Source organism: Wyeomyia smithii, chromosome 1 (assembly GCF_029784165.1).
Source record: "Wyeomyia smithii strain HCP4-BCI-WySm-NY-G18 chromosome 1, ASM2978416v1, whole genome shotgun sequence".
Classification (NCBI taxonomy): Eukaryota; Metazoa; Arthropoda; class Insecta; order Diptera; family Culicidae; genus Wyeomyia; species Wyeomyia smithii.
Window position 1 is genome coordinate 139670212 of NC_073694.1, and position 23254 is coordinate 139693465.

Consider the following 23254-nt stretch of genomic DNA (forward strand, 5'->3'; position numbering starts at 1 on the left):
CTTAAGGTTCTAAAATATTGATGTTGTAATCTATACATATAAAAATGTAGTTCGGTTTGTCTGTTTGATCCATATAGGCTCGAAAACTACCAAACCGATCGACGTGAAAATTTGTATGTAGGGGTTTTTGGTCCCGATAAAGGTTCCTATGATAGTTTGAGGCCCCTACCTCTTCTGGAAAGGAAGGGTCCAATACAAATGAAACATAAATTTCTGCACAACTCAAGAACAAACCAAGCAAATGAAACCGAATTTGACATGTGGATGCTTTAAAGGGTAAAAAATATGTCCATAATGGTTCGACGCCCCTCCCTCTTCTGGAAGCACATGTTTCTTCACAAATTTCTGCATATCTCGCGAACTAGTCAACAAAATGAAACCATATTTGGCAGGTGAATGTTTTCAGTGGTTACAAATATGTTCCATAATCGACCTCAGGCAACATTTTGGATTGTAAGATGGCAACTTCCGGTTTCTGGAAAACAGCCAAAAATGGACGATTTCCACCCAATATAATAATATCCGGATAAAGAATGATACACAGGAGCTAAAATGGACCACAGATACCATTTCGAATTCTAATATAGCGACATCCGATTTCGGAAAAACAGCGGCGAACCACCAAATACCACATTGGGTATTTTCGGAATCGTAATGATGCACTGGAGCCACAAATCGACTTCAGACACCATTATGAATTGTAGGATGGCAAATTGTGGTTTCTGTGAGTATCTCCGGATCTAGAATGATACACAGCAGCTGAAATCGACCGCAGACCTCATTTTGGATTCTAGGTTGGCGACTTCCGGTTCCTGGAAACAGACGAAAATGATCGAATTACACCCAATATGGGTGTTTCTTCAACCAGAATGACGCTCAGAGGCCAGAAATTATTTTAAATACCATTTTAAATCCAAGATGGCGACTTCCAGTTTGTGAAAAACAGCCTAAAATAACCAAATACCATCCAATATGAGTATCTCTGGTACCAGAATGATGCAATGAGCTAACAATTGACCTCAGGCACCATTTTGAATCGCTAAAAGGCATCTTCTTGGAAACAGTCGAAAATGACCAAATAATACTCAATATGGATATTTTCGTAATCGAGATGATGCATAGAAACCAAACATTGATCCTGGACACCATTTTGAATTGAAAGACGGCCTCTTTTAGTTTGTGGAAAACAACCAAAATAACTTAAGAATTTTCAATATGAGTATTTCCGGTGTCAGATTGATGCCAGAAAATATCCTGAAAATGACCGAATACAAAATGAAAACATTCACAATTCAGGTGATGTACAGAAGCCAAAAGTCGAGGATGTTGTCATTTCGATAAAACCAATCATTTCAAACGATTTGTCTTTTGACTTTGATCATATCCTATGGCCGATTCGTCGTGCATTTTCAGACTTTAAACACATCGCAAGGAATCAATGAATTCGGAACGTTCAAATAGTACGATACCACATTTAAATCATGTTGAGGCCACATTTATCAATCGAAGCAGGTATAGTTTTAAATAGTCTTTGAATTTCTTTTCTTTCCATAACTTTTGAGCCACATATCAAATTGTTATGAAGTTTGTTATTTGTAAGTTCGAGAGATGACTCGTTCGTATGACACTAGTTATGTTCAAATAAGTCATGTAATCTTTGAGATAATAGACTTTCGTTGTTTTATTAACAATTCAACACATAACGGTTGCTTAGGTTCGATTATATTCAAATGAAATGGGAACGTATAGGGCAGCCAAACTTTGAAACCACGTGCTTAATCATAATTCATCAGTTAACTCTTAACTAGCCCGCTCATCTAATTATAATATTGATCAAATCGGTTGTGTAGTTTCTGAGATAATGAAGTTTCGTAATTTTTACATTTCGGTACATTACAGACGAAGTTACAGTCCGATTACAGTAAAATTCTATAGAGTGTTATTAGGCAACTAGACTTATTGATTTACACTAATTTTGCGGAAATCGGGTCAGCCATCTCTGAGAAAAGTGAGTGAGTTCAAGTAGTCTTCGGAATATGTTTCTTATCATAGCTGGATTTCACATTTTTAAACATAACAGGCGAAGTAACAGTCCGATTGCAAAACAAATCAATAGGGTCTCATGGGGCAACTAGACCTTCCATTTGACACTGATTTTATGAAAATCGGTTCAGCCATCTCTGAGAAACATGAGTGAGATTAGGTAGTCTCCAAAACACGTTTCTTGTCATAACTATTAAACCACAAGTTTAATCTTTGTGAAATTTAAAAGTTAAGGGTTCTTAGGTAGCCCGTTCATTTGAAACCAATTTTGTTCAAATCGGTTGTGTAGTTTTCGAGATAATGATGTTTCATGATTTTTACATTTTGATACTTAACCTCTAAACTAAAAATCCGATTACAATGAAATTCAATGGGGTCTTATGGGACATTGAGACCTTTCATTTGCAAATTATTTCATGAAAATCGGTCCAGCCATCTCTGAGAAAAGTGAGTGAGAATAAAAATCTGCACATACACACACACACACACACACACACACACACACACACACATACAGAAAATGCTCAGCTCGTCGAGCTGAGTCGAGTGATATATGCCATTCGGCACTTTGGTGCACTTTTATAGTTTCGGTTTTGCAAGTGATTGCTATACCTTTCTAGGAGAAAGGCAAAAAGGAATTTTGTATACAAAGCCTTCATTGATAAATCGATAAATTAGAAAACGAGAAATAAATTGCTCATTAAATTCATTCCTCAAAATGTCCGTTGTTTTGGGTGATGTGTAGCATGTGTCACCGGCTAGTCAAAACCACATATCAGCCAATTATAAACTAATTAAACTAAACAGTTTTAACTAAACTAAAACAATGCTTGAGCTTGAGCTTGACGACCGCATATTTATTAACAACACTCTCGGACTGGATGAAAGCGAAGCCAAACATGAACGTTCCATATAGGGTGATTGACACAGATCGCTCAATGTGGAACAATGAAGGGCCGAGTCTTTCATCGGGCACCATTCGTTTCTATACGGATGGCTCAAAAACTGGATCCCAGACTGGATCAGGGATTTACGGACCTGGTAAAAAGGTCAACCGTCTTTCAAGCAGAGGTATAAGCAATATTCATCTGTGCTGCGATATGTCTAAAGCGCAACTATAGTCATGCCAAAATCGGAATCTTTTCAGGCTGCACTACTGGCATGCATTGCAAAACTCAGAGAACTTTCCCGCCTCAACAAAGTTATGCTACTTTGGGTGCCCGGACATTGAGGAATCGAGGGAAATGAACATGCCGACAGCCTAGCAAGACAAGGATCTGCTCAGTAAATTATTGGACCGGAACCGTTTCTGGGTACCTCCATATCCGCCAATGAAGGCGAACTAAATACATGGGCATCTCATTGGCAACGTGTGCAGGGTTGTAGACAAGCTAAACAGTTTATCTACCCTAACCTTGCGGTTACCAAAAGGATACTTTGACTCGTAGTGAACTCGTCATCACGGGACTCCTTACTGGATACTGTCCGGCTTTTTATCATTTAAAGAAAATTGGCTAACTCCCAATCGACAATTGCTGCTTTTGCAACGCTGAACCTAAGAGCTGCGCATCTGCTTTACTTTCGTGGGGCTCTTGCTTCGTCGAGGCTTAACTTCTTCGGAAGTTACCTCTCAACTCCATACCAGGTAATTTTTTGAAGTGGCGGGGAAATATGCGAACAGACACCTGAGAAAAGAACTCAGAGTGTGGAAATGAGACTAGGGGAGAGATGCTGGGGTAGTTACACTCCCCCAAACACCTACTGATCCCTGTCCCGACCCATTGAAACCCCTCTCTAGCTCTGTTCTTCCCGGAACGACGGATAAGTATAACGTCGGGGAGTGGCTTTTGTGCGTGATGCTCTCTCTTTACTCTTATAACCTCCTGGCTAACTACCTGGAAACTGGTAGTTAGCTACCACTGGCGTGTTGGTGGTTGACCCGCCATACACGTTGCAGCTCCAGGACAATCTACCTGTCCTCCTTGATGGCGATGCTGCCATCATGCCGGACAAGACACAGATTGCGTCGTATAACACCGTGCGATACGCACTCGCAACTCTAAGGCACATGAGCCTGTAGGTACTTTATAGTTTACCGCGGTAACTGTACCTAGCGCTCTGCCCCACCATTCCTTAGTGTGGACGAAACCACACTGGCGTTTTCGCGCAAGTTTTCGCTTGCTGCCATAAACCGCTGAGCTATTGGACATCATACGAGATAGTGGTGCAATAGCCGATGAGGCCCACTCACAGGCATAGTCGACGTGACTCCCGAACGTGAGCTTATCGTCCACCATAACCCCCAGAGCTACAAAGATCGTATTGGGGTGATGGTGCAGTCTCCGACTCTGACCACCGCCTGTTGCTCCGATTTACGGTTGTTCACAACCGTGACCTCCGTCTTATGATGCGCAAGCTCCTGTTTCCTGGAGCGCATCCAGTCCTTGATCTTGCGTATACAGTGCGTGGCCGTTAGTTCGACCTCCTCGATCGATTCTCCGTAAACCTCCAGCGTTATGTCGTCTGCATAGCCACCGATCACAACCCTCACGGGGAACTGGAGTTTCAACACTCCGTCATACATGACATTCTACAACACCGGACTCAGGATAGAACCTTGCGGAACTCCTGCGGTGATTGGGATGCATTTCTGACCCTCCTCCGTGTTGTAAACAAGTACTCGATTCTGGAAGTAATTTTCCAGAAGCTTGTACAACGACATCGGTACATGGATGCTCCTGAGCGCGAGCATTATGGAGTCCCAACTGGCGCTATTGAACGCATTCTTCACGTCGAGCGTGACGATTGCACAATAGCGTATTCCCCTTCTCTTGCGCTGGAGTGCTGCCTCCGCCGTCTTGGCGACGGGAGAGATGGCATCCAGCGTGGACCTGCCCTTCCGGAAGCCGAACTGGTTACTTTCCAGACCGTGTACACCCTCCGTGTATCTCACCAGTCTGTTGAGGATAATCCTCTCAAGCACTCAGTATTCAGCAGGCAGATAGGCCTATATGTCGATAAGTCCCCTGGCGGTTTCCCAGCCTTCGGCAGTAAAACCAGTCTCTGCTGCTTCCACCTGTTCGAAAAGAGACAGTCATCCAGGCACCTCTACATAACTGTCATGAACAGCCCGGAGGTCGTTTTCATCGCCAGCCTGATTGGAAGGTTAGGGATAGCATCCGGTTCCGGTGCCTTGCTCACCTTTAGGGATTTGGCGATCACGATGAGTGCCTCCTCCTCAACCTCGACACGGCTGTCGTCGCTCAAGGATTGGGTGTTCGGCAGGCTGGCCGATCATCCTTGGTCTATGTCTGAGATACTGGAACATCGGACGTGAGACTCGACCGCCGGAGGCCATGGACTTGGCTCGTGGCGCGGAAAGAATCCCTCGATGATACGCTCCAGTATCGCTGGTAATCGCTCTGTAGGCGCCAGCGCGCCTCTAGTCTTGGCCATTACGATCCTGTAGGCATCACCCCACGGATTCGTGTGGGCACTCGCACATAGCCTATCGAAGCAGGCCCTCTTGCTAGCCTTTATCGCACTCTTTAGCATCTATCTTACAGAACCGAATGCTGCGCGGCGCTCTGTCCTCTCTTCTTCATTTCGCGCACGCTGCATCCTCCGTCTTGCACGGAGGCACGCACTGCGAAAGGTTGGCTATCGCCGGGTATGGATCAGGTATGGATGAGTCAATAAATTCGAGCATCAACTGTGTAACGGAACCGGGGCCAGCCACAAAAGGCAAACAAACCAGTCGCAGTTGCACTTTTGCCCAACGACGATAGTCACCAGACGTATTCAGCTCACTAACGTCTCATGTCCGTTTTGTCTGTTGTGGTTGTGAATGGTGTTTCTAGAGTGCCTGTATACAGGGTGGCGCCATGTCATCCAAGGTAACGGTGGTAACACTTAACATCCTGCCTGCTTTCTCCGCATAAGTTCAATAGGTTATTTGCTCGATTGAAATGACACTGACAGATGATATAACATAATTTTTGTTCGCATTTTGACAGTGTCGTCACTCTGTATACAGGCGCTTTAGGTGTAACGACTTGATCAAAAAACAGGCACGGGGTGAGGAAGCGTTTTCCCACTTCGGAGTGTTGAAGACGAAGCATCACTAGGCAAAAGGGATGTTACGGATATCCGCATCCGTAAATGCGGAACATCCGTAAATGCGAAACATCCGCATCCGCATTTTACCATGCGGATATTAAGAGCAAATATCACTTTGTATAATTTTGTAGAAAAAAAAAATTTCTGGTGTTTTTGCTGCTCGCTTAAATAACTTTTGCCCCGGGGAAGGCCATGCTCATGCGAAATCAGCAATATAAAACGTAGAGGATGATACGGATATCCGCATCCGCATCCGTCAATGCAGAACATCCGCATCTACATCTGCATTCGTAATCACATATTCGCATCCGCATCTACACATCCGTCACATCCCTGCCAGGCAACAGGAAACAAAACTTCTTCGTTTGTTTTAGGTTTACTTTCTCATCAGGACAAGAAATGTCTCAATTTCAATTGTTTTAGCTAGTAGGTAGCTTCGTGAAGCACGAATATGAATAGAAAGGTATGTGACATTGTCATCTTTACAATTCAAATGCATTTGGATGATATATTCAATAATGCAAAAATTGGCATGGCAGTGCTTGTTCATAAACAAACGTTATTGATTCGATACCGTCCAGTAGCTATCGTCTTCGACAATGAAGGTAATGTCTGTAGACGTAAGCGTCATCGTCGATAACGATAACAGACAATATTGTTATCGGACAACAGACAGATTACGATAGGTTATCGATCAACAACCTTGTTACTGACGTATAGAGTTGGCCCATAATTTTCTACTGAAGTTCATTATATTTAGGCTTATAGTTTATCTATTACGTATCAAAATATGAAAATACCGAAACTTTGGTATTTGTATAAGTTCTAAATGAACGAAATATTATTCAATCCTTTAACTACTGTGAACTTGGTACAGTTAAACAGTTGATCACAAAAAATCACATCGATAGATGGATTAGTTAGTCTTGTTTGCAGAATTTTTATTTTTTCCGAAATGGTGGGAAAATGTTTCAATGTCTACTTCAGAAAAAAAGAATGTGTATTTATGAGTTTTCGTCATGAATCTCGCTTATCAGTAAAAACGTCAGTTTCTGACTGAAATTTTTTTTGTATATTTTTGAAGGGTTTTTTGTCTAAATCTTATGGGAAAAATTCACTTTTTCCCGATATTAAATGAGCTCTGTGAGTCAAATAACTGAATGCAATGTTGAACCAAACCATGTAAAATATTCATAATTAACCCTATAAAAATAAAAAAAAATATGAAAAATTTCAGAATCGAACAGAATTGCAAAACGTGCAAAAAAGTGGTATCGTAGCTTAAAAAGCCATTTTTTATAAATCACATTTGAGCAACCTGAAAACATTTTTTTAGAAAGTCGAAATGTTCTACAAAAACACTATAAATAACATTTTCTTTCAATTTAGGGTGGAGCACTTTGACGTTTGCAACATCGATTTTTTTGGGACAGCCTGATGAACAATAAACGAAAAGCGAAATTCGACTTGACAATGCTAAAGCCTATAGCACATGGAGTACCTTTTCACCAGTCAATTTCGAATGTTCGTCTCCAATAGTACATCTGCCGCCCGTAACAATCGTTGAATCGACCATAAAAAAACTATCAAATACCAGGGACTCTTCCAGCCAACCAGATGTCCGACCGACTTTTTCAAATCAGATTGCCTTCGGTGTGTAGTAGCACTCCATCCTAGCCAAGCACTCAGAACCTGTGACCGGTTACGAACCGGCAAACTAAACCAGGAGAAAAACACAGATATCATAGTAAGCCATGTATTTAGTTTCGACAAATCGTTATTTCATCTGATTTTCGTTTCTTCTCTCGTCCATCAGGACACTCGACTCGATTTAATTCTAGTTGGGTACACCGACCTTCTATCGGTAGCAATATTTACACAGTCAAGCTTTTTCCTTCAATTGATTCTAGCGAATAGACAGTAAGGAATGCTGGGAATGACCGCATAACGCTGTTCTTCTTTCACGATTTTGCTACTAGTTTACTATTGTCTCTATACTAAGAAATGAAACGACAAGGTACAGAAGTAGGTCGTGTTACATTCGATTTGTGAAAATTCCTTTCTGTTGTTTCAGGAGATGGGGCAGTGCTTATTTACAAAATTATGGAGAGGATTGGAATGGGCTTGTGGAAGGAATCCAATCAAAACAGCGTAGTTTCACCTAATACAAATAACCTTACTACCTTAACTAAATATGGAATCTAATAAACAACAACAAATAACAATAGCCTTCAATCAAATCTGAGACCATTTGAGGTTGATTTAGAATTGCCGGTATCTAGCAGGTCCGGATGGGGGCGATGGAGGGCCGTAGGCGTTGGCAGGAGGGCCGTAAGTTTTGGCTGGCTCTTTGTTTTCGTTGGTTTTATACTTAATGAAGTAGACTTCCGGCTTGCTAGGTTCGGTAGGCTCTGGTTGCGGAATTTCCAACGGTGCAGGATCCTCGGGTTTCTTCACCAACACATACACCAAGGTCTTGTGTTCGTCTTGTGGTTGGGGCGGAATTTGTTGCTGGATTGGTGCAGGAGGAGCCGGAGCTTTGATAAAGATAATCTTGTAGTGTTTCTTGGGAATGGGAGCTTCCAGCACCGGGCTTCGAGTGATCTCGGTGGGTTCCTCCGGTGGAACGTGGACGTAGACATTCTTAGTTACCAGCTTCGGTGGAGGACCGTATTCGGCTGCTGGGGGTCCATAGACAGGAGTCGGTGGTCCGTACTCTTGCGCTGGTGGACCGTATTCGGTCTTCGGGGCTCCGTACTCATGTTCCGGTAGCTGCAACTGCTTGGCCGGCAGAGCAATGCGACCGCGTGGGGGCTCCGGGAAAGCAAATGCGCATACAGCGCACGTCAGGAGGATCTAAAATAGTCATAAAATAAAGCATAATTATTATTTAGTTACATGACATTGCATTGAAAACACAGTCAGCTTCAAGACACGAGCGCGGTCGGTTGTGCTTTGGAAATATAAGCAAAACAACTTGTTTTTTTTCGAGTGATTTGGAGGTCTAGCAGAAAAAAAAAATACAAATAAAAAGTGAGAGGTATTAGTTAAAGATGTTGAGGGTGGATCAAAGGTTATTATAGTGAAATATTTCTAGAAAAAAGTGTAATAATAAAGTTACAAAGGGAAGGTTAATAGTAGAGTTGCGGAAAGGAGAGAGGAAGGGATCAGTGTCAGATGTTGGAAAGATGGGAAAATAGCCAAATAAATTTAAAAGAGCTAGAGGTGTTGTGTTGAAAAGTGAAGTAAAGTATGCTGTTTTAGTTAAATCTATTGAAAGTATAAAAAAGACGCCATTTCAGGCGCTGTAGCAGGCCAAGCAAGCGGGAGAAAAGTGTTGAAGGTGTAGGTAAACAGCTAGCGAACAACAGCGAGTGTTACCATACCACTAACACAGCAGAGCTGCACAGAGTAGTTGCACCAGTGTGGTAGTGGTTTTTGCGCGAGAAGGTGACGGAGTGAACAAAAGAGAATAGGTATTAGCCTGGAGTAGGATTCTGGTAAGTCGACTTCTATGATCTCTGCATTTTGTTTTTTTTTTGCCTTTTCTCTCCTCACATCATTGCATTACATTTATACACGATTGTACGCACTAACACTAACATTATGTCAAACAATAACTGTAAAAAAGTGTGCCTCGGGAACGGCTGGCATGTTGATGTGGTAGAATTTTCCGCTTGCTCGATAATGCCGCCGCTGATGCACCAAATTAAACTTAATAATGAGACCTTTCACTCGCTGAACTTTTCTGAGAGAGAGTTCAGACGAATGATAACGGATCATATACAAAATAATGTGGGGTTTTTTATCGGTTTATGGGGTAATGATTCAAACCAGATAATACAAAATATTAGTTGCAAGGACTCCGGTGAAGAGGTAGAAATACTCCAAGCCGTGATGAATATATTTTGTGTCGATATTGAAATTTCAAGGCCGTATAATGAACCCGTTATTTTAGCACAATCAATAACGGGCATTGACGAAAAATATCGACAGAAATTACATTTAATTTATGAAAATGTTGATGGAACTGATTTTTTTGGAAGTGTGGTAGGGCGAGGTCAAACGGTGTCAGATGAAAAGGTAAATAATTGCTGTATTAATTACACAATCGGAACGCACACTGAAATATTCCGACAGTATGAATGTCCGCTGAATAACAGGAAAGTTTTGGTGAGAGAACTAGATGAGGGGAATACTGTTTTACAGGCAGTTGAGCATCAACTACGGTGGATTAATATGTCGGAAGAAGACATTTTAAGGAGAATGGAGAATTTGAATGACATGTTTTCATGGATGGAAAGCGAAGTAAAAGATGGAAAAGAACGAGAATTTTGGGAAAAAAATCACAAGAAGGTTGTATGCAAAGCCACGACCGCAAGGTTGAAGTAGAACACTTTTACAAGAAAGATAACCCGGCTGCTTGCGTGTCAGTCATTTTTTCTAGTAAATAAACGTTGACCGTTAATTGGCAGTATAGTAATTTCTTTTTGTCTGATATTTTGAATGAAGTTCATTGAATATTTTTAAATTTTGTGCAAATGAGACGTTGAAGTGCTGCCGAATTGTAATATGCACATTTAATACGACATCATTAAACGGGAACGGAACGCGATGCGATTCGCCTTACCGTGGTGAAATGTACAGCTCTTTTTAAGGCGAAGTAGAGCTATACATTTCAACAGATTTCGTCTTGCCGAATCGCATCGCGCCGTTATTTGCGTTCTGCATGACCGTAGCCAAACACTAAGCGACGCAAACACGTAATAATAATCAGAGTATGCATGTAGAGGAAGATAATTAACTTTGAATGATAGCGCAAAACGAGAAAATATTAACTCTTCAAATAATCATTTGTGTTCTTCAAATCTCAGTTGTTCAATTTAATATCCGATGAAATGTTTGTTCATTATCTGATGAAGCTCTTATATGGCCAAATGATGCATTCCCAATTTACTAGGTCCATAACTCTGCCGACCGTGCTTGGGAAAGCGCAGTATAACGACCAATCAGAGGTCGAATTTTGTGTTTTGACAAGGCTTAAGAGTTTTCAATAGTACAATAGTTCGAATGATAAAATTGCAATTTCATGCATTTGGTAGGAATCTTAGAAGATTTTCTAATCGATTGCTGCAAAAACGAAGGAAATCCATCGGAAACTAACCGATTTATTAGCATTTGAAATTTTTCTCACTTTTTTCAGTTTTAAATTTTCATTTCACATCCCTATGTAGCCGAACTTCCTGAGAGAAGTATTCTAATTCAAAATTAAATCTTCATTAATTCATTTGTTGTCCTTATAAGGACAATTGTTCAATTTATCATAGGATGTAGTGTTTATCTTACATCACTGTGTTACCTTGATAGTGAGGACTAAGGCGCACGGTCAACACAATGAGAAAGGTGTTTTCACATTGAAAACTAGACACGGCTTGTTGGCAAATGCATCTACCGCTAATACCACCGCTATCATACGAAAGCGCGTCGTTTCATGTGGAGAATATCAACAACGAAAAATGACGCGCGTCTAAGCATAACCCGAACTGTTTCGCCGTGCTGCTCCCATTTACCTTTACATCGGCCTCAGGGAAGAACCGGCTGCATCTGCATCTACCGAACTGTTTCGCCGTGCTGCTCCCATTTACCTTTACATCGGCCTCAGGGAAGAACCGGCTGCATCTGCATCTACCGTTGAGGCTGTCACTATACTGCTATTGGTACCAAAAGCTATTAACTCTTCAAATAAGTGTTTTATTTGTTCTCAAAAGAACAATTTTTTAATTCAAAATCGGATTTACGCAATCGCATCTCTGTAATATTACCGACAATAATATTCTTCTGAACAAAATGATACAACTTTCCCATTAGGCCTCTGCCATAATAGACGCGAAAAGCGACGCGAACCGATTCGCTCGGCTGTAGGTTAATGTACAGCCATCAGTGGAGCTGTACATTAACCTACGGCCGAGCGAATCGGTTCGCGCCGCTTTTCGCGTCTACTATGGCAGAGGCCTTAGAGAAAGTTGCTGGCTGATGTATTCACTTCATGCAAGCCTGCTGCTGATGCTTCCCGCTACCACACTGAAACAGCATTTTAGTGCAGGGAGTGTCGTTGCATCAGCTGACCCTGCTACTATCGATGCTGATATACCCGCTGTAACAGCTACGCTATGCATAGCCATGCCACAGTTGTGGCCGCTATACGCTGGCCCAACTGCTGAGCACCTGCAACGCTATCCGTAGCCACGCCACAGTTGTGGCCGCTAAACGCTGCCATTGGCTTCCGCTGTACCTGCTTTTGCTTGCCCAGCTGCTATCGATGCGATGCTGAGATCAGTGCTTTGTAAAGGATCGCAAGTTGACTGTTAAAACACGAATGCGATCGCTTTCCGCAGTCAACTTGTCTGCTCGGCATAGTACAGCGATCGCCCGGAGAAAGAGCAATCAAAGTGGAATTGAACATTTTTTTAGTTCCTAGGTGGCGGTCATTCGCTATGGCAGCGCTCGTTTGTTTCGTTCAATCATTCATTATGTATACGTTCAAGGCACAAAGTGAATAGGGCAGTTGGTACCATTTCTACAGCTTCGCTGAGTTGCGGGCCAGCGAAGACGGCACCGAAGGCGGGAAGTTAAGAATGAAATAACTTGGTCGCTAGCGCGCCAATTAACACATGTGATTTGCTATTTCCTAATTGTGTGCTTTGCATCTGAGGTGGATGGCCTTTTGATTTTTTTTTGTGACTCGACTGTGGTTGTAGCGTATCCTGCGCTGCGAAAGCGGCTCGCCCTACCGCAGTTTAATGTACAGGTATACTTAAGGCTGTACATTAACCCACGGTAGGGCGAACCGCCTACGCAGCGCAGGCCGCGCCAGTATGTTTTTAGCCTCACAGTCTTTCGTGAAGGTGTAAAAGAAATCATATTTTCTAATCAATATTTTGTACCGTAAAACGGGGTATCACTGATCAGCGGGGTAACATTGATCAGTTTTACTCTTCTCATTAATAGTTGAAATAAAACTGCCCCGTGATTACTTTTGCTAAATTTGAGTATAACATCTTAGTCTTGTGTCATTCGAGATCTGAACAATATTGAATTGTTTGAAATTTTTTATTGTTTTGAAATTTTAAAATCAATTTGATCGTTGTATTTCTTACTCTCAGTAAGTGCCAAAAAAGCACGTTATACTAGTCGAATATTAAACATTTCGTATTCATTGACATGTTTTCCAAATCCGTTATCTAATTTTCTCAATCAACTAGAAAAAAATTTATGGAAATTTATTACATTTATAATTAATTAATTTATATATGTTGAGAAAGTTCAGTTTTATGCTCTAACCAGACATCATCCTGGTCTACGCCAGGATGTTGTCTTGGCTAGAGCATAGAACGTAAGAGGCTAGAGCTGACTTACAAAATACTTCTGGCACATTTCGCAACGTTTACGTTTTTCATCATCGAAAGGTGAAATTACATATGGCATAAAAATGACTCGCAGTAGGCCGCGGCTAGGTGCAAGGACAGGACTATCCTCCGTAATGAGAGCAGTCAAGGAGAACGTGATGTCAATCCGGAAAGCAATATCTAACATTTTAGTTCAAACAAGTTTCAAAACAATTCAAAATTGACACCGATCAATAATACCCCAAATAAGGAAACAACGACGAAAAACAAATATTTTAATGGGGGCGGGGGCCTAGTGTGGTTGGTAACGTCTCCGTCAACCACGCTCGACGCCTGGGTTTTAATCCCACCGCCGACATAGGTGTCGATGGTTGTGAGGTTGCGTGATCCACTCACAACCAACCCAACTGGTCTAGATTCAATCCTAGCCGACACCGGGAGATTTTCTGAGGCGAAAAATCTCTGGGATCACGCCTTCCATCGCATGAGGAAGTAAAGCCGTTGGCGCCGGTCCGTTAATAAACGGGTCGTGAGTTAGGGTCCTGGGTGTGGAGTCGCCTCCCTGGGCGTCGGTGATTGGCCACAACAGTGGCGGAACTAGACCGACGGAAAATAAACGAGAATAAAAAAAAAATATTTTAATGTTCAAGATTTTCGAAGGGCTTTAAAAACTAACTTCTCAAGTTCAAAGGATGCCAATACTGGTACTAAAAATATGAAAACTATAATTTCAGTTGTAAAATATATAAATACACAGGGGTCATTTTTTACGCGGTTGGTTGTACCGCGTTGAAAAAATCCGCGTATAAAAAACCGCGTAATTTTAAAAAATTGCTTAAAAAACTCCATTCAAGAATAAGATCCGATTAAAAATAATGGCACGTAAGTAAATCTAAACTTGAAAAATGATATAAAAATGGTAACGAAACACACAAAATAAGTTTTCAGTACTTCTAAAACGAAAATTCATTGAAGAACATGACAATAACTTTTTTATAATAATTTTGCTACATGTTTAGCTTCGTTTCTTAAACGGAAGTAAATCGCAACGACCCTGACTCGTATCGTTGTAAAATTATTAATGTATTTTTGTTTTTTCTTCCCGAATCAACGGGAATTGCCTATTTTTAGATAATTACAGCAAATATATTAAAAATATGCATTATTAAGATTAATAAAACAGAATATCTTATTGTCATGAACCATACGATTGATATTTTCTTCATTGGATTTACTTATACTGAACTTATTTCGCGTAAAAATAATCGTCACTGTGCTACAGCGATTTAGAACTTCTGAAGTGACCTAGTGTAGGTTGTAGGTCTTGTTGAGTATAACATTCGCTTATACTAGAAATTTTACAAACACCCTCAAAATCTGAAGTTAGGGTCAAAATACGGATTTTTGGACCTCTGCGCATATAATATTTTGTAACTCAGTCATTTATCAACCGATTTTTTATGTTTAAGCAGTTTTAGAAAGGGGATAAATAGAGCTTTCAAAATATATACAAGTTTTTACTAATATCAATAAAACATGTTGAGTTATTTGAGTTTAAATATAGGATTTTAGATTTTTTCACGCAGTTTTTCGACTTAATTTGAAATTTGCCGTTTTTTTAAGAAACATACCACAAATATACTATAACTTTGAAAGTATATTCAATTCCGAATCAAATGAAAGTATTTTGGTGAAAATCGGTTGATATTTGGCTAAGTTATATATATATATATATATATATATATATATATATATATATATATATATATATATATATATTTTTTTTTTTTTTAGAAAACCAGTATTTTTGGCTTCTATCGCACAATTATTTCACGGAGCTACAAATGATAAAAAAATGCAAGAACTTTTGATGTGACTTAGTGTGGGTTATATTAGATCAATGATCTAATTAATCAGCCAATATAGGCTTTTACTTAGTACATATAAGTCGGGTCTTCTTCAATCAGTTATTAAAAACTATCTTTAGATTTAATCTTCTTAATTGTCTCCGTACGTACTCGTTCACGGCTCAAATCAGAAAGCTCTTATATTCGGTCTTTTCATGCCATCATTTATCGAGAGAGAGAAGTCTCTCGCATCGATTGGTTTTAGTACAATTTGTTATTTTTACATGCTTAATTTAAATAACTAAACTATCAGTATATAACAGGTTATAGTTTAGGTCATGTGTTACTTGCGCGTTTACTTTAAGTTTTAAAAAAAAAAACCCAAAAATTATAAGTTATGGTCAAAACCCTGCTTTTTACCTTAGCTTACATTTTTATGTTTAATTCGGTTATTTTCCAACCAATTTTTTATATTTTGGTTGTTTTGGATAGGCGAAAAATAAAAACTTTGAAAAATATAAATATGTTTAAAGAGCTTACCTATATGTGATGAATAGTTTTAAAATAAATAAGATGATCCATAAATAATAAAATAAGATGATTTATATTTTTTTTTTCAAATTTTACCTATATGTGATAAATAGTATGTTACACTCAACAAGACCTATAACCTACACTAGGTCACTTCAGAAGTTCTTGCATGTTTTTTTCATTTGTAGCACAGTGTAATCCGCGTTATGTCAAAAATCCGCGTTTAAATAATCCGCGTTATTGTAGAAATCGCGTATAAAAAAACCACATAAAAAAACCGCGTAAAAAAAGACCCCAGCGTACTTACGAAAAAGTGAAAAAACTGATCAATGTTACCCCGTTTTACGGTATATACCTACCAATTTGTGTTGTTGCGAGCACGAGTGGTTGATTTTTCTTTAAATGCTGTTAATCAATTTACTTTGATTATTGAATTTCATAGAATCAACTGTACTAATGCAGTGCAGAGCATGTAACAAAACGAGTCGATCAAAAGAATTGGAATTTTGTATTAAAACGTAATTGAATTTGGATACGACGGCCATGTAGCATGTGCCACTTTCACTCTATGAAAAAACAACGGATACAAACGTTGCGAGCTGTTTATTTGAAATATATATATATTTAAAACTTATTCCAACCACAAATCGTAATTTTGACAACAATGCGAATGTTAAGCATCATTTCGGAATTCTCTCGCTACGCCTCAAACGTAAGAATGCTTTAGACTGATTGACTGTTTTTTCGGTCGATCATGAACATAAACGAAAAACGGAATGGTAATGCAGACAGAACATTGTACGAAGTTTCTCGAACGGCCTTGAATACCGAGGCCGTGCTCCTTTTGCGGAAACAACGCACGCAGCCCGTTGCATATTCGTGAATGTTGAAGACTGATTGACTGTTTTTTCGGTCGATCATGAACGCAAACGAAAAGTGGTATGTGAATGCCGGCAGACGATTTTATGACGGACATGAAAGACAAAGCGGCGGTCCTTTTGCGGAAGCAAACGTTGCCCGCAGCTCGTTCCACATTCGCTCTGCTTTAAACCGTTCTTTGAAATTGAACATGCTGCAGATGAGCGTTGAAAATGAGCGAAGGATCGCACAAAAAGGAAAGCATGTAACTGAACGAGAAAACGTTCAAGCGTCTTTTTAGAAAAGGATTTTTCAAAGCTCTGGCTGAGATCCGCAGAAACTGCTACGCTTATCCACAGCCATGCCATGCTGCTAAGGGAAGACTGTTGTTGTCGCTGTTCAGAACTATTATGAGCGGCTTCGACTAAAACAGGCTCTTATATAGGGATGAAAATAGAAATGAATTATTTTACGTACGTGGTGGAATGATATAGCTCATGGCTCAGAGCGATCATTTGATAAGCTCCACCTCTTTTTTCAGTTTCTAAAGTTTTTCCTCAGTTTCGTAGCACGGATGCACAAAAATGATTTCTTGTCGAGCCGGACCGATAGCACTCTCATTGAAACAACAAAATAACATGTTTTGTGTCGTGTTGTGCAGCTTGGTTGAAGAAAATGTTCCCGTCCCCATGTCGCATGTAAGCAGATTATTGCGCTCAGTAGACAGTAGATAGTGTATCCAGCAAATAAACACCGATGGTGCTCTCACACACGCAACGGTTTTAACCCGTATCTTATTGCGGTTTGTAACATTAAGCGATTTCGTTTGCTCGCTGTTGCGTGTTGCATCATGTTGCAACTTGGCAGCTGGGGGACGACGAAATTCTGTTTATGCTGATTGATTGAATCGACTTCATATTAGCTCTGCATAGTCGAACTAACTGCTTTTGTGAATGCGTACTAACAGGGCAGTTAATTATTCAATGTCGGTTATGCTGATCGCAGCGTTTGCGCTGCCCCTACAGTGGGGAGTTTACTAAATAAAGTAAAAATTAGACAACTACTACAGAATTTGATTGCATCCCGCACAGAATGTCTGCTTGTGTTGATGCCAGAAAATTATTAACCTTCAATTATTTTTTTATTCGCCTTCAAAAAAGCATTTTGCTGTTCAAAATCGGTTGCTAATTACAACCTTTGAGCTGCCCTAACATTGGGGGAATTAAGATACACGGACAACATGCACTGTGGAAGCTATTTCACATTCAGTAAATTAGACGGGTGCGACAAATTTAAATTGCTAGGATGCAACACAGAATGCTTGCTTGCGTTGACAAAAATTATTAACTTTCAATGACTTGTTTATTTGCCTTCAAAAAGGCATTTTGATTCCAAAATTGGATTTCCTGATGGCAATCTTCATGCTGCCCCAACACGGGGGGAATAATGGCTGTCTGGCGACACACGCTGAGAAAAACCGCGCTGCTCCTGAGACGTGGTGACCAACCACAGGGCTAGTGCTGCTGCTGAGGAAGGACGACTGCTGTTGTCGCTGTCTAATGCTACGCTATGCATAGCCATGCCACAGTTGTGGCCGCTATACACTGGCCTAACTGCTGAGCAACTGCAACACTATCCGTAGCCATGCCACAGTTGTGGCCGCCATTGGTATCCACTGTACCTGCATCTGCTGGCCCTGCTGCTATCGATGGTGAGATCCGCTGGAACTGCTACGCCTATCCACAGCCATGCCACAGTTGTGGCCGCTTTCCACTATCGATGGTACCCACTGCTCGCTCCCGCTGCTGCTAAGGGAGGACTGCTGTCGTCGCTGTTCAGAACTATTATGAGCGGCTCCGGCTGAAACAGGCTCTTATATAGGCCAAATAGCATGTTTTCAATTGCAAGGTATATGATTCTGTCGACCGTGCTTGGGAAGCAAGCATATAACGACCAATCAGGGGTCGAATTTTTCGTTTTGACAAGGCTTGACTGTTTTCAATAGTACAATAGTGTGAATAATAAAATTACAATTATCTTATTTTGGGAAGAATCTTAGAAGATTTTCCAATCTATTGCTGCAAGAACGAAGGAAATCCATTGAATACTAACCGATTTATTAGCATTTGAAATTGGACATATTTTTCACTTTTTTCGGTTTTAGATTTTCATTTCACATCCCTATGTAGCCGAACTTCCTGAGAGAAGTATTCTACTTCAAAATAGCCAAAAGGTTGGAGTAAGCGTTAATGTGATGCAACAGGATTATTGGGATGAGCTGATCAAATTGGAAAAACCGGAGCACAATGAATCAATAATTAATGTGTGGTGGAAGTAAGGAAAGGAAAACTATTTCGGAAGCATATTGGAGATGGAAAACAATAGATCATGTACCGTAAAAGGATGAAAAAGAAGTGGAAAACGGAGTGATAATAAGAATAGGAGCTGGAAAAAAAAATTCAATAAAATGTTTAACGCACCAGCTCCAAGTTGTGAGTGAAACCGGATTGTGAAAAGACCGAGAGGAATGGATTACCCAGATGAATAGGAAGTTGGATGAATGGAAGAAAACCATACCATTGAATATGGAGGATTGGAGTACAAACGAGATATTTGGGAGTATCAATAAGGCACTAGAAATACCGATAAGAATATGGAAAAAAGGTGGATGCTTCAATGAGACGGGAAATGCGACAAAAACAGGAGATAGATGTTTGCACCTCTACTTCAACGGAATTAGCTACGACAGTTTTATAACTAATAATCAAATGAAATTACTGAAAAAAATCCAGAAACCAAATTGGATGTAGCAAACAAAATTGGAAGATTAAAAGAGAGAGAAAAAACGGAGGGGAACAAAAGAAGCGAGGATAATAGACTATATGCAGTAACAGAATTCCGCTCCGGTAACATCTTAAGAATAAAGAAAATCGATAGAGATGGAAATTGCTTGATCAGAGCAATTTTTGATCAATTTAATAAAAATAGCCCGTCAGAAATGAGTTTGGATGATATTCGGATGTTTAGGGAGTTGATCGTTAGTTATATTCGAGAAAATAGACAAAGGTTTGAACTGTTTTTAGTGGGAAGTCTTGAGCAAGGAGGATTCGAGAAATTTTTAGAAGAAGCTAGGCAAATGGGAACTTCGCTGGGACAGGAAACATTAGTAGCAGTATCCGAAATTTTCGAGAAATATATAATTGTATACCAAGAAGATAATCAAAATATATATATTGGTTCCGAAAAGACAGAGGAAAGTGATATTATAAGAATTTTCTATACGGGTCACGGAGTGAAAAATCATTACGATAGTGTCATAAGCATTACTGATATGAACAATAACACGATAGAGGAGATGACATGGTCGCCGGAAGGTAAAGATAATTGCTTGAGGAAAGAAAAAATACTGAATAAAGTATGGAACAGTGGGAAGGTAAATGAAATAGTTGGCGATAATGAGAAAAGGAAACAAGAAACACCAAAAGCACTCGAAAAAAGAATAGGAAACATGAGTATAGAGGAAGAGAATAACAAATCACAACACACAGGTAGCATAGAAAATACGAATGAGAAGAAAATTAATGCGAAAGGAGGAAAACATGTAGGTGCTAAAAGGTACTTGTCCATTGAATTAGGAAATAGTAAGAAGCATATTAGAGTAGGATCGCTAAATGTCAGGGGATGCAAGAAAGAAGAGAAAAGGAAGGAGATAGATGAGGTATTGAAGAGCATGGAAGTGGACATAGCTGCATTACAGGAAGTCAATACAGATGGAGAGCTAATTGATACCAAAAACTATAATTGGATTGTGGAAAGGGAAGGTCAAAATAAAGCAAAAGGACTAGCAGTATTGCTTAGGAAAGAGACAGGATTCGAGATATCAAGACATAGAAGGATAGGAAGGGGAGCGATGTTAACTTACATAACGTGCAAGGGAGAATTAAAAATCATACTGATGAACGTACATGGACCGAACAAAAAAGCATATAATTTCTTATCACAAGTAGGGGCTACAGCAGATAAAACATGGATAAGAGATAGATTAATATTAGTAGGAGACTGGAATGCACAAATTGGGAAGGAAGCAGTAACAGAAGAAGACAAGACAGTATTAGGAGAGGAACTTGGATTTGAAAAGTGCAATGAAAATGGAGAAGGATTCAAACTATTTCTACATATTCACAAACTGCAGAATACGTCTTCTAAAGTTGGAGATAACATCAAAGTAACATGGAAATGCGGAAACAAAGAAAGTCAAATAGATCATATACTCAAACCAGTGGATGGGAGAATTTATATAAGACGCATCACAGGTATCTGGACGAGGATTGACACAGATCATAAATTGATAGTTGCAGATATAAGAATGTCAATGGTTGAAAGCGAAAAAGAAACAAAACGGAAAACAACCCTATTGGATCCATCGGTTCTGAATAATAGAGAAGTGCAAAAGAAATATCATGATGCTCTCAAGAGGCATAAGTTGGAAATTAAAATGGAGGATTGCAGCGTTAACGAAGCATATGAAGCAGTAAGAGAGAAAATGCAAAAAGCAGCGAATGAAGCTTTGAAAGGAAATAAAATTCCATTAACGCCAAATAGAAAAGCAGCTTTGAACCGGCTAAACAAAGCATTGAAAACTGCGGATAAATTTCCAGATGTACAGCCTCTTAAATGGAAAGTAAGGACCTTAAAAAATGAGTTCTCAGTAGCGGTAAGACAAAATGAAGAATAACGATTCGAAATTTTTATAACAAGATGAATGATTATGATGTGAATGTACGAATGAGAAAATCATACCAGTTTTTAAAGAAATTTAAATCGAAGAAAAATTATGAACAGGCGTATATTTCGACGAGAACGTGGGAAGAAATTTTGAAGGAGAGCGAAGGACCTGAATTAGACTTTATAGAGAAAGGAGATACTTGTCCACTAACGGAGCCTCCGACGGTAGAGGAAATGAGTGAGATTATCCAGAGATCATGTAACGGAAAATCTGCAGGTCCAGATGGGATAAGAATGGAATTAATCAAATACGCGGACGAGGAAACAGTACAGCAACTAATGGAAATATGGAGAAAAATTTGGATGACAAATGTACTACCAAGTAACATGGAAGAATCTATCCAAGTACCCATCCCAAAAATAAGCAGACCCAGAGAAGCGGATCACTTCAGAAGAATCAGTTTATGTTGCGTCGGATACAAACCATATGCGAAATGGATTAAAAACCGACTTAAAAGGTTCACTGGACAAATCAATTGGACAAATGTCAAGCAGCGTTTACTGAAGGAAGGTCTACCGAGGATTAAATTTTCATAGCTAGACGAATAATGGAGGAGTGTTGGAACTGAGGGAAAAAGCTCGTGGCAGTTGCACTAGATATAAAAAAGCATTCGATAATGTAAAGTTAGAGCACCTGAAAGACGTATTATTACGGTTGGAGCTACCAACTCACATCATAAACCGGACACTGAGGTGCATTAGGGAAGAAAGAACTAGAGTGAGATCAACTATCAACTATCGAAGGAGGTCAAAAGGGGCAAGGGTATCAAGCAAGGATGCCCATTGTCTCCATTCTTGTTCAATTTGATCATGCAAAGCGTGCTTAGGAAAGTAGCAGAAAAAGTGCCAAGGTTAAAACCTATTAGTACAGGAATGCTCGAGCTTCCTTGTATACTGGCATTTGCGGATGACCTTTTAATACTAGCGGAAAAACAAGAGGATCTGGAACGAATAATTGAAGCAATTGAACAATGCTTAGGAGAAGAGGGACAAGAGATTAATAACAATAAAAGCCAAGTCTTATTAAGGATCCCAAAAAGGACAGGAAATGACGAACAGGAAATGATGCTTAATGGTAAACCATACAAAGTATGTGGTATTATCAAGTACCTGGGAATATATCTAACTGACAAACTAAATCGACCGGCAGCGACAAGGCAGAGATGCGTTAATGCAACAAGAGCATCGAAGACAGTAGTCGAATTTTGCAGAAAATTCAATCCACCTTTGGATATTGGCAAACTAATATACAATACGGTCATAGCACCAGCAATGGAATATGGAACTAAAGTAACTACCTTGACGAAAAGGAATAGGCAACAACTGGCAAGATACGAAAAAATGATTTTAAGGGATATTTGGTAGCACTGCAGAAAGGAAAAAGTCAGCGAACTAAATATGAGAAAGGCATTATCAGGTAGAACAATAAATCGAAGGATTAGAGTGGGTCGTATCAAATACTATGGTCACATTCAAAGGAGAGAAAACAACCATCCACTAAAGTTAGCATACAGACTAAACTTCAGAAAGAAAAAAAAGGGAGACCAAGTTTTACATGGAAAAACTCACTAGAACATGATTTGCAGCAATACAGCAGTGACACAGAATGGCACCAACTGGTAATAAACAAGGAGAGACTAAAAAATAAAGCAGACGCAGAGAGAT

The 23254-nt window shown here is 39.8% G+C and overlaps 2 protein-coding genes across 9 annotated transcripts in view; one reads left to right on the forward strand and one right to left on the reverse strand.

Annotated features, from left to right (window-relative positions):
• The window catches only part of LOC129718530 (uncharacterized), a 442955-nt gene that overhangs the window by 202552 nt on the left and 217149 nt on the right, over positions 1–23254 (forward strand). The gene's annotated exons all lie outside the window — the stretch shown is intronic.
• The window catches only part of LOC129718533 (uncharacterized), a 51439-nt gene continuing 36089 nt past the window's right edge, over positions 7905–23254 (reverse strand). Inside the window, exon 2 of the mRNA XM_055669400.1 lies at positions 7905–9018. Coding sequence (XP_055525375.1) covers positions 8425–9018 — 594 coding nt within the window. The 3' untranslated portion in view covers positions 7905–8424. The remainder of the gene's footprint in view (positions 9019–23254) is intronic.